Source organism: Heliangelus exortis, chromosome 1 (assembly GCF_036169615.1).
Source record: "Heliangelus exortis chromosome 1, bHelExo1.hap1, whole genome shotgun sequence".
NCBI lineage: Eukaryota > Metazoa > Chordata > Aves > Apodiformes > Trochilidae > Heliangelus > Heliangelus exortis.
Genome location: NC_092422.1, coordinates 185,571,827 through 185,584,713, shown reverse-complemented (window position 1 = coordinate 185,584,713; position 12,887 = coordinate 185,571,827). Strand labels below are relative to the sequence as shown.

Sequence of the window (12,887 nt, the reverse complement as noted above, 5' to 3'; positions counted from 1 at the left end):
TATGTATCTGTGCTTCAAAACTCTCTTTTATTTATGAAACAGCAAGCTAAATGCAGCAAAGGTCTTCTTGGGCAATCACAAAACTACAAATTAAAGTGCTGCATAGATGATAGTTCCTGTGATTCCAACACATCAAGCAATTCAACAAAAAAAAAAAAAAACAAACCACCTCTTACATGTAAAAGTCATGAGGCAAGTTACAAATACATTACACTGATTTCAGCATAAGATGAACACCATTTGATATACCACATTCAGAATCCACTTTGGAGGTTATTTAATCTGCCAGAAATATCCCTCAGACAGACAGGAACAAATTTACTTTGATGTGTCTGTCTGTCATTCAAGTAACCTGTGATCCATTGAATATGTCTCTTTCTGAAACAATCATTTTACTGCAGCTCTGCCTGACTCAATATTCTTCTTACCTGACAGGTAGGAGATCAAATAATTGAAATCAATGGAGAAAGCACAAGGGACATGACACATGCCAGAGCAATAGAGCTAATCAAGTCTGGTGGCAGAAGAGTGCGACTGTTGTTGAAACGTGGAACAGGCCAGGTCCCAGAGTACGGTGGGTTTTCATTTTTTCATTTTCACTGCATGAACATATATAAATTAATTAAGTTGCTTTTGAATTAAGTAGCAATTGCAGATATTTATATATTCTAATGTCCTGGGGCACATTAAGTATGGGCTTAAGAGTTTACCTGTGTAGAGACAGATTATTCCTGTGTTTAAGTGCTTCCTTGGCTCCAGACCATGTATGTGTGTACATCACTGCTGTTTGCTGCCCTGCTGACACAGGCAATGGCTTATCAGGTGTGCATTGGAGGCAGCACTTTGAACTCTTTAGGGGACATCTCTGAGTGTGCTGGGAGTTGCTGGTTTGCCCATAAACAGTCCTCTTTTTGTCTCTATTGGTACTTCTCTGCACATTTTGAATCACAGCAGGTGATCTTGTTGCCATGCAATTCAGGCATTTGGGTTTCAACTCAAAGCCTTAACAAGAATGTGCTTCTTTCTTTGACTACCTCACCCAAACTCTGACAATAGACACTGAGGATCCAGTGGAAAGTAACTCTGAATAAAAAAGGAGACTGCTCATTGAAGTGAGAAAGCAGGATCCATTCTTCTCAAGTTTTGTTTCAGGGGGACTTCTGGGACTTTTCTGAGTAGTTCAAAAAGAGTGAGTCATTTAAACAATTTAGAAAATTTGTTTCACTACTGAAGTGACGGGAAGTAAAAATAAATTATCCAAAGGTAATTTAAAGACAAAAGCCTCTCTTTTTAAATTGAATTCAGGGCTTTCTCTGAAGAACTGTGTGATTATGTCATATATTTACATAAATTCTATGATGTGCACAGCTGGACCTGAAATCTCACAAGAAAAGTGGTTTTTAATGAAAATTCCTTGACTTTCTTATCGTGGGAGGTCCACCACTATTAAGCTTTTCTAATGTTACTTTTGAAGTGCCACCATCATTTCCTATTAGAATCAGAAATTGCAGTAGCATATTAAAATTCAAAGTACTACTTAGGCCTATGTGTAGGTTCAGGTCAGTCTTTGTTACCAACATAAATTCATTCTGCTGGAGACACTAAAGTTAGCTCCACTGAAAGTCAGCACTTTGACAGCTGTCAGTATACATGGTAAGTGCACTATTTTTTTCTCTAAACTAGAGCCAACTCCATGGCTAAAGCAATGCTCAGGATAGTGATTGCTGCGTTTTTTCCAGCTTTCAGGAGTCCTGAGTAAGGACAGAAATGATGGGCCACAGCCTGCTCATCTGATGATAAAGTTAGTGAGCTATACTTTCAGTGAGTAGCAACAAAGCCAAAGTTACTTTCAGGAATTATGAGAAATTGGTTCTAAGACATTTAATATCAATTTTAACCAGTGTATATAAGTGAGACCTGCAACAGAGATTCAGATCACGTTCAGATCTCCTTTGTAGGGAGAAGTGCATCTATTTTAACAAAAGGACAAAGAAAACTTCCAGAACTGGAAGTAGTAATCCTTGTCAAATAGTAGAACCATATACTGTCAGTTCTCTGCTTCCTCAGAAAATTAAATCAAAGCAAGGCCCCGGGAGGCTGCTGTGAGCAAAGAATTGATTACAGTTCAGACCCATTTCAAATAAGACTTTCTTAAGATCCCAGTCTGGATGGCCCTTAAACCTGGATTTACTGAAAAGCCAAAATAAATTTCTATGTTTATGCAATCTTATATTTAAATACCTTAATCCAGAATCATAAGAAAATGTAAACAGATGTTTTAAAAGTTCAGTGCAAACAGCATAGTTTTAGGGGAAAAAAAATCCCTGGAAGTTGTTAATGTGCACAAGCCTTATCTTCCCCAGAAGAACATGAGTAGGAAATACAGATAAACCACTACAAATCCAGGCACAGTTTAAAGTGTTAACAGAAAGAAACAAGATGACTTCCCAGGACTGTTAAAAGCCATGTTCACCATTGGAAGAGGCATTTGGAATACTTAGCATTAGTTGTGTAAGACTTCACCTTACTATGATATAAAGATTTCTACAAAGTGCTGTTTAATCACACAATTTTCCTAGCTGTATCCCCATCTTACAGCTCCTTACAGAAGAGCTAAATAGCTGTTCTTGAAAGCCATACTGTCCTACTGCACTGAGAAAGCAGTAAAAGTGTTCAAGAATTACCTTGTGATGTACACATGACCTACAGAAAGCATTGCAGCAAAAGATGACATCTGCAGTTCCCTGCATTACACAGGCAGAGAAATGTAAATGCTGCAGCCAGGCTGCAGGCAGGATGGAAGCAAAGTAAGAAGGTGCCTGCTAAAATTAACTGAGATATTAAAATACTCCCCAGATCGATTCCCAAAGCAATGAGAAATACACAAAGAACAAAAAAAAATGGTGCACATAAAAATCAACAGCAGCAGCCTCCTTAGGAAGTTTAAAACACAACTAAACAAACAGAAATTATTAAAACAGGAGGGCGTGTCTGGAGGCCAGAATCTCAGGGGTAAGTCATGGTGATGCAAAGAATGTCTGTCAGAGAATTAATGACAGAGACCCTCACAAAAGACCATCCTGTCCAAGTCATAGGAAACTGAACACAGAGATTGTGACAATAAACTCAAGGACAAAATGGTCTGGAGGACAGTAGACAAAATTTGTAGTTCCCTCTTTTTACCTCCACAATTGCGCTGCTGAGATGTAGAAAGAAATTTTTTTGAGCTTTTTCTACTGAAATAATCAGCTTGCTTTTTTTTTTTTTTTTTTTCCCCAACAAGCATATGTCAGAAATATTTTTTATTCTAATCAGGGTCCAACTCTGGAGACTGTCAGTGGGAAATATGACTTACTTGGGTATAAAAAGGCAAGGCTGAGGGACTGAGCTCTATCTGGAGCAAGTGTACCGGGTTCTTCTCCTGGATGTTCTCTGAAAAGTCTCTGAAAAGTGATATCATCAGGGACTTCTCAAGTCAGTTGTAGTGATGTTGTGTTTAAAGACTTGTCCAACAGCAGTGGCATTCAGACTCACAGCATTGAAAAGAAGAAAGCTTACCTAGAACAACCTAAATCAACCAACCAAAACTCATCACATTATTGTTTCTCAGTCTTTAGCTTTTTGGTGAGCCTTGTGCAGTATAACCAATACTTTTTAAATTCCAAAGATGTATTTCTGTTAGTACAAAATATAGCAGTGTATTTTTATGTGCACAAAATATCAATGTTTGAATGATGATGGGATTGACATTAGTAAAAGCAATCTTTAGGAAAAATTCATAAATTCTAAAAAAGTTATTTTTGAAAGAAAAAAACATGTCAAAAAGAAGGAAGCACTCAGTGAAGAAACAAATAACAAGATCCTGGGAGTATATAAATCTCCTGAATGAATTATGTCAGTTTATTCTGCCTGGAAATCTGTTCCTACATCTCAGAAGATTCTGCCTTAGCTGATACACTATTCAAACCTAGGGGAAGAAATTAAGTGCCTTGCAAATGCATCACTTACCTCCACTCTAGCTGCTGATTTTAGTTGAAAACAAATGCCAAATATCCCAAAGCTTTTCAGCATGGGAAAATCCCATGTAGTATGCATGGAAGCATCAGAATATATGAGAAGAAGCATGGACATGATTAATGCTCCAAAATGACAGCTGATTTCACAGCAGGGTGCAGCAAAAGAAGCTTAGAAAACAGATGTTTTATCACCCAGCATCTCAGAACATGTTTGCTGAGGATAGGAATAGCCAGAGGAGCTGTGCTTCTGCTAAGCTGAATTATCATTGCTCATGCAAACCCAAAGAACATCAGCATCATGTTTCTTAGGAAATAGTCTCCCAGCCATGTTCTCCAAAGAACCTGGTTATAGTAGGAAATCATATTAGTGTGCAAGAACAATTAGAAGTACTGCTGGGAATCCTGGTTTCGAAATTGCACTTTATGCCCAGGGAGTCAATCTGGAGGAGGTGTGAGGTCTCATAGATGCCACAGGACACAAAAGTCACAGTCATCACTGTAGCACTGAGCACTTCCCAGAATAACATTAAATCTAATTTGAATAAAAGAATAGACCAAGATTTTTCTTGCAATGGCTCCCTAGTTCCCTGTGTGTGCATCTGTCTATGAGGTTATTAACTTCAGCAGCAGCTACTGGGGGTGCAGTACTTCTAAAAATCTGTCTGCTGGCACTGTGGGAGCCTAATTACAGATACTCATGTTTTTCAGGCCTTAGCCATAGCTGTATAAACAGGATGAGATGGGCACAGGCATTGTGCAGCCAAACACTGGGATGAGGAAGCATTCCTAAAAGCAAAACGTCAGAAAGCAGTTCACAAAATCCTAAAATAATAATAAAGAGTAAATAAAACTAACAAGTCATAGCCTCTGCATCCAACAATGAGCTCTACAAGAGCCATGTTAATTCTAATGATGGAGCAGCCCCAGGAAGCTACAGTTTCCTCTGAGAATATTCACTCTTCTCTCTAAATACCTATGGAAGAGTGTTCCTAGAAAATCCTGGGAGGTTTCGGTCTCAGTTTCATCAGTCCTTCCAGCTTACCTCCTCTGGCTTACTGTTCCTAGAATTTCCTGACTGGAACTTTCATTACAAAGCTTCATTAAAAATAAATTCCCAGCAGCATCATGAGTCTTCTAACCAAATATGTATTCTATAATATAAAGAAATAATTGCAAAAAGGGCAAAAAGGTGAAGGTTGAGGCACCAGGTAGACTACCTCCCTTCATCAAGGCACAACCTTTTTTCCCAGATGCCTTTTGTCTGGCACTGCAGAGGGAGCAGAAACACTGAATTTCACCTGTGAGGAATATCTAGGAGAAAGCAAATTCATTTCCCTTCCCACTTTTCCAGCATGCTTCATATCAAGTTTGGTAGTTTTTCACTTAAAGTTGCTTTGCTGCTCCTGCAAAACTTGTGAATTTTAGACACCCACCCCATTCTCACAGAGATGCTATAAACCTTTCTATTGCCCTGTCTTGGAAATCTGGATCTGGCCCTCAGCATACTGGGTCATGATATGAGACACACACACAGTCAAGAACCACAGTCAATCAGTTCTGATGAACAAGGAATCTGTGTCTAGGGCTGGCTGGCATTTGATGGGTTTACAAAACTTTGGTTCTTTCCCTCTCTTCTTTCTCCTTGTTTGGCTGGCTTCATTAAAAGACATGACCTGGAGTTGTATTGGTCATTTTTGGAATCTGTGTTGCTTCACATGGCACTAAATTATGTACAAAACTGACCCCATGACTTCCCAATATTCAGGTGATTTTACAGAGCTAGAGTTCAGTTTTGGCTGTTTAAGGAAGGAAGAGTTCTCTCTGTAAAATGTAAAGTTTCAGAATACTCAAAATCATTGCTGGTTATCAGCTAAAAGCTGTAAGTAATTTAGCAGTAAGTAATTCTTGAAGAGCCTTGAAGAACCTTTCTACTTACATGTTAGCACTACCCCACCAACAAAACCAAAAAATGTCAGAGCTGGTACCAATCCAAGGATTTTTCATGCTAATACATGGGCACAATTCTGAAATGCATTAAACTCTCTGCTTTTGATTTGTTATGACTCCCTTACAAAGCACCTCAAGATGTACTCCACTAATGTAGTCCAGGTGAGTCTGCATCCTGGATATATATGCACAGTAGTTTCAGTCATCCACTAATATTTAGATTTACAGCATGCTTGTTTCTCTTGGCTTTACAGAAATACTTCTTTCCTGTTACATATAAGCTCTTTAATCTGTTGTTCTAAACTTACTAAGAATTCTCTGCTCTAACAATAGTACAGTATCTGTATGTCACTGGTTCTGTTAATTCTAATGATTGGTCCTAGGCTGTTCCTCCCCTTCCTTTAGGAATGGTACCTTCCAGTCTCTCCATGTGCATGAAAAGTGACAAGCATGGGTCCCCATATTTCTACTTATTGGGCCACCCTAAAGACACGGTTTGTAAACTTTGCATGTATATTATCTTTCTCTAATATGCTTTTGTTTCTCACAACTGTTAATAGAGTTGTTTCCAGCTTTTTCTTACACTCTAGCTCACTTACTAGTTCCTACAATATTTGACAGCATCTAAGCATAGATATCCAAGCAGCTGTGCATTTTGCAATGTCTAGCTAACTGGTCCTAGATAACTGGTTATTTCCATTATGCTGCTGCTAGTGCAGGAAACACAGCCAACAGTTCTGCTCTGTATTCACTTTTTCTTGAGACAAACATTTCACCTCTGAAAATCTTAAACTTTTGGGAACCAAAACCGTAATTTTCCCCTTCCTTATGGTACTTGGCTTACAAAAATATTAGTAATGTGAAGGCTGAAGTTAGAAGCTGATCTCAGACAATATTTTTATGCAGCCTCTTGAAGAAATAACTGATGTAAAATTGAAGACTTTGTGGAACATGCTATAAGGCAATACTCCTTTTTTTAAACCCAGTGGCTGTGCTGAATTTATACATAGTACTTTGAGGTTGAATTCAAGCTATTTTCTTCATAAATCAGACCCAGCTGCACAGATTGTTCAAATACACATAATTTGTAATACAGAGTCATGGCCCAGAAATGATACCTGGAAAGCAAAGGAAAAGAAATATTATTTTTCCTCATCCCAGAAAACACAGAAGTGTGCTGATGCATTCAGTCTACTATTGACTTTGCACAATGACACATATTTGCTAAAATTGTAAGGCCTGTCTCACACTGTTGAAGTAGACAGATTGGAAATAGAAAGGGAGTAATATTACAGATCCTCCAGTGTGATGCACACAGAATTCCTGCCCCCAGCACCCAGGTGCTAAGCTGTGCTTAAGTTATCAGTCTTGTGCATCCAGGTTAATCTAATTGATTGCTTTCATGTATTTTCAGTTGCAGTTTATTTCATATTTGTGCCTATAAATAAGAATTCTTGCAGCACAGACATGTCCCTATACTTTGCTAGTGCAGAGATGACACATCTAGAGGCCATTTGAAATGGTGCCTGTGTAGTTCAAGCATGTATGTCACCATCAGAGACCTCCTAGCAACCAAGAAGTTCCAGTATTGTATAGAAAAATAAATTGCACAGTTCTGTGCAGTTATTCTCACCTTTCTTCTGCCTTGTTCTTTCCTATCAGTAGTTTAGAGAGAGAACAAGGTTAAAACTCCAGGCTAACATTAGGGCCATTTTGGAAGTCCCAGCTGCCAAGCATAGGAAGTTCAGAGAAATGCAGTTCCACCACAAGCGTTAGATATTTATAAGCACAACTTTCTATACATTATCTTTATTTTTCCCCCTATAGCATAATGGACAGGAAACAAGTCTTTTTTCCTGACATAAGTAGAAACATAAATCTATAAATACAGCCAAAGTTACTTTTGCACAGTCACTTAGCCATGAATGGTTCTGATTATTTATTTGGCAGGAAGTGTTAATACAGAGGATTTTTTACCAGTAAAAAATATCCAGAAAATCAAAATCAGTTTAGTCTGGGTCAACAGCAAAACTGAAATACTCAATGGATAAAAAAATTAATATCCAGTCAAATGAAAATCCGTGTGTTATAAAGTGTTACCATTTCAGGTGTTTTAATGAAAGAGTTTGCAATAGGGCTTTTGCCAATCAAAATTGTGGCCGTGCTACCATTTATTAGAGCAGTGAGCAAGGCTGTAAGCCAGTGCCCCTGGTGTAGATATATTGGCCATTCTAGAATGCCTTAGGAGAGGCCTCTACCATAGGATCATAGTGCAGACTGCTATGTCCACATTTCCCACAGGAATTGTTCCACTTTGTGTAAACAATCACTTATGGAAGATGATCAGCAGACTCACTCAAAATTAGATATAGCACAGGAGAGATGCAGGTGTTAGAGAGTTGTTTAGAAAGTACATCCAGATCAAGTGACGTGTGTCTGTGCTTTCTTGGCTTCTGCATTTGGTAACCCTTAATAGTGACCACTCTATTTATCTTTGGCAAAATAGATGAAAAATTTGTAGCTTATACTGTGTTTTTCTTGCTTGAATACAGTTAAATCCTTCAGAAATCTCCAGTGAGCTGCAAACTGGCTTTTTTTCCAGTTTTTTAACTCTGTTAGGTTGTCTGAATCTTTTATGGTTGTCTAATAAATGGCTAAACCATCTTGGATTGCACATGCAAGCCAGACACTTCTCCCTGTTTAGAGTTCTGAACAGATAACCCAACTCATCCTGTTTTTAATGCTCATTTTATAAAGCTGTGGAGCTGATGTTGAGTGTTATTTGAAACTTGAACTTCCCCATATATCATTCATCTGATGTGAGTGCAAAAATCAATAGTCATTTTGGAAAAGTGCCCTTTCCTTCTGTGACCACCTTGGTGGAACTGCAAACATTCATTCATATTCCTGCTGCATTTCCAATACCACCTTCTTATTTCTAGCAATACCAACTTAATTTCAGGAACCTGTGGTGTGTAAAAAAAAAAAAAATCCAAAAAAACCTAACTAAACAAATCAATATACTGATTAATAAAATTGCTCTAAAACCATCAGGCAATTTGAATATGGGCTCCCAAAGGTTCTAGCTAGTTTATTGCTATGGGTAAAAACTATTCAAGGACAAAACTGAATATTAAAATTTGCTTTCCAAACATGTCTTTAGTATTTAATAAATGTATAGCAGTTGGCAGGAAAGTAGAACATCCTTCTGTTAAATAACAGTGTATGTATATGTGGGAGTGTACAGTTATTTCTGTCTTACAGCATATTTCTATTTTAAAAGTTAGGTAGAGCTTTTACATAGGTATCTCTTGATATAGAAATAAAAAACAGTTTTGAAAGAAGGAGGGACATATTTCCAGTTTTGTGGCAATGTTTTTGAGCTTGCAGGGAAGCAGTATCTTTTCCTTACTTTTTAAATGCAAAAATACTATGTCCTTTTCATAGTCCTAAACCTTGCTTTGGCAATTTCACTCCCAGTGGCTTTGGCCATTCCAGTTGAGTACCTCTAATACTTGCTTTCCCCATCTGTATAACAGGGATAGTAATATTTTCTTACCAGTCTCATGGAAGTGTTAAGGGGTTAAGTTATTTAATGCTTGAAAAACACTTTAAAGATTAAACGTCCCAGCCAGCTACTCATCATTATTAAAGCAGAACCTCACTATTTTAGTGTGGATTATAATGTATGTGGATTAATCAGTGTCCCACTCATATGAGCAAAGATTTAATAATAAGGCTGTTGAGCAAGTTCTCTTTATTACTATGCTTAATTATTATAATGTAATATTCTAGAATAGGTTTATTAAGATGGTGTAAAGTGTAGATAATTACACATAAACTACAGTGAATAAAACATGTGAATAAAACATATTAATAAACATTATCCCTGGTTTTGTTCACATAAACTGCCAAGAAGTTTGCCAAGAAGGCAAAAGTCCCATAATACAGGGACTGAAAGAATTCAGGCATCACTGTCTCCAAGGCATCAGTTTTTTCCTTTCTTCATTTAATCCAGAAGAATCAGAAAAACAGGAATTCTGTAATGCTGTGTCTGCAGTTTACCATAGGATTAAGGCCAGTCTTAATCCTATGTCTCTCAGTTGCAGTGTAGCATCCCATAAAACCCCATGATTTTCATGGAAATAGAAGAAACTATACATAAGAAGTAATCGAGCTCTATCAGAAAAGCTTTGCCAGCAGCCTGGTGCTGTGATACCCAGGACTCAATTAAACTAACAGGGCCCCTTATGACACTCGTCATCTGTTGGCATCTGAAATTTGATGAACCTAAAGGGTCACATAAGAGAGCAATAGAAGAAAATGTTATTCCAGTCATTAGAGAGAAGCCAAGCTTTGCAGCTGGTCCTGCCTCTGTCCTTCTCACTCCACCAGCCTGTGGTGCAGCTCCTGGCTGGTGCTTTCTGCCCAGACTGCAGGGAGAACATAGCAGAGCTGATGGCCTCTGATGGATTTCTTACAGCTTGTTACTCTTAGCTTGGGGAAAAAAAACCTCAGAAAATGAAGTACATTCTTCTTTACTTTGATATGAGGTAACTGTCACTCTCCAACCGATGCTTAATGAACATGACAATAGAGAATGCTGTCATTTGTTGAGCTACAGCAAGACATCTGCAACCCAGAATTGTAAACATTTAAACATCTGGCGTTTTTAACATGTAGTTTGTGTTTACTCATTAAGAGCTGAATACTACAATGTGACATTCATTTATTCATGCGCTTCCATTTCATTATACAGTCTTCTGAGATAATTGTCTCAGCATCCAGAAGGTATCAGGTACCACAAGAGCCCCAACATGGGCAGCTCTGCACCTTCAGTGCTCAGTGGTATCAAGTCTGAAAAAAAGTGTGAAGAGGGACTAAACTAATTCTGCAGTGTCTGCCCTAAGTAGGATGGCAAATTTATTTGTGAGCTTTGTAAACAAGAATGCATTCAAACCAAGTTATTTGTTTTGCTTAAGATCCTGCTGAGATCTTAAGAACTACCAACACTCTGGGCCTACCAGAAACAACTTTCTAGGGGCATTTCATACAGTCAAAATGCTCTGGATTCCTCACTTATTTAATATATTTAATGTATTATCTACATATCTTTAATAATGGCAGCTATTTATTGACTAGACAGGATATGATGCCTACTGTTAACACCCATTTTAGCTGTGGTAATTAATAATTTTAAAATTTAAGTTTAATTAGATGTGTAATGGCCAACTCATAAATTATTCAGTCTCTGCAGAATGTTTTTCATTAATACCACACATTCTATTAACATATTTATGAACACCTTTAATGACTTAGTATGTCTTAATTCTATTAATAAAAACTAATTTTAAAGTCATTATCTTTTTAAATTATACAGTAGCTTCCAATATAGATTTTCTAGCTCCAACATGGCTCTGGAAGAGAACTGCTGAGGTTTCCACAACTTCTACTCTACTGCTGGATCACACAGAAAAAATAATAATTCTTTGATAAGGGCTGAGAGTTTTTTGCCTGAGTAGCTTTGATACATGGTTGAGATGCTTAGAACTTCAAAAAAAAGGGTACCAAACCATCTGCAGTACTGAAGGACCTAGTGAATAATAATAATAACACACAGAGCAACATCACTCAAGACTCACACTTACGCTGTCCATGGACTTGACACTGATGCAGGATTGAGGAGCTTGCTGTGGAGGATAAAAGCACTGCCCAGGCTGCAACTTTTCATCTCTTCACAATATGAGTGAGCAATCCTGTAACATTTATGCAGGTACATTAACTTGATTAAAAGAATTAAACTTATCAAGTTTGCTCAGATCAGAGATCATGATCATTGGTTTAAATATTTAATGGACAGGACTGTTTATTAGATACATATCTATTGAATAGGCTAAAATAGGTCTTGGAATGAGAGTTAAACTGTATATTCAAAATCATCTGGCATGAATACCAAGAGCCTGAAGATTACTACAGTAAATTAGTAAATTGATATACTAAATTAATTTACATGCTTCAGGTCTGGAATGTAACCTGTTTGTTAAGTGTGGCTCTTGATTATTTTTCTCTCTCCCAAGCTGAACTTTAGGTATTTTTTTTCCTGGATAGAAAAATTACCTTTGGTTACTCTTGCTATTCTAAGGGCAGTGTTAAAATCGTGTTAATCCTTTTTTATGGTGTGACTAATGTTGTAGAGACTCAAATAATGCAGTGCTTAGACATTATTACTAAATCACACAGAGTTGCTTATGGATGTGATTTATATGTAAAGTGTGAACAACATCAGGGTAACCAGGGAGCACCCCAAGAGCATCCAACTTGTGGAGACAATGCAGTCCATGTCCTCTCAAGGGCAGAAATCCTGCGTGTTTCTGTGTTTCTGAATTAATTAGAGAGATAAAAGGTCTCAGGCCACTTACTTGCAGTGACCCATACATGCTGAAAAGAACCCAGTATTGAGCAATAGCTGTAGATCTCCACGTCCATTCACTCAGCTTTGATCCACAGCCTTTGAAAGGACTTACCAGAAGGAGTTCCCCAGCACTGGCTGAGTATATGTTCAACAGAAGAGCAAACATCTATTTTCAGAGGTCTTCTGAAACAGCTCTCTCTCTCTCTCTGTGACACTGTAAGGCAACTAAATTATTATCTCAAGTGATTAGGACAGTTAAATACTAGTGGAGTAGTATTACAATTAAACAAATAACTCAGGGAAAGGGATGAACTGAGGATGCAGTGGGTATAGTGTAGGACCAGAAACAGTGAAGAAGAATAACTGGAACTCTCCAAGTCAGAGCAGTCACTTCCCATGTTTCTTTGTTAGCCATCTTTAAAGCATACGTTACATAAAAAATTGAAAAGTGCTTCCATCCATAGTGCTTTCTATAGATTAAAGCTAACATAAATCAATGTGTGTGATTTTCT

The 12,887-nt window shown here is 37.7% G+C and overlaps 1 protein-coding gene across 8 annotated transcripts in view; it reads left to right on the top strand.

Moving 5' to 3' along the window:
* MAGI2 (membrane associated guanylate kinase, WW and PDZ domain containing 2) overlaps positions 1-12,887 on the top strand; it is a 694,924-nt gene that overhangs the window by 673,087 nt on the left and 8,950 nt on the right. For 7 of the 8 annotated variants that reach the window (XM_071734029.1, XM_071734032.1, XM_071734033.1 and 4 more), the window contains one exon: positions 436-574. In XM_071734029.1, coding sequence (XP_071590130.1) covers positions 436-574 — 139 coding nt within the window. Of the gene's footprint in view, positions 1-435; positions 575-6,368; positions 6,458-12,887 lie in introns of all 8 variants that reach the window. The other variant, XM_071734034.1, reaches the window with a different exon arrangement.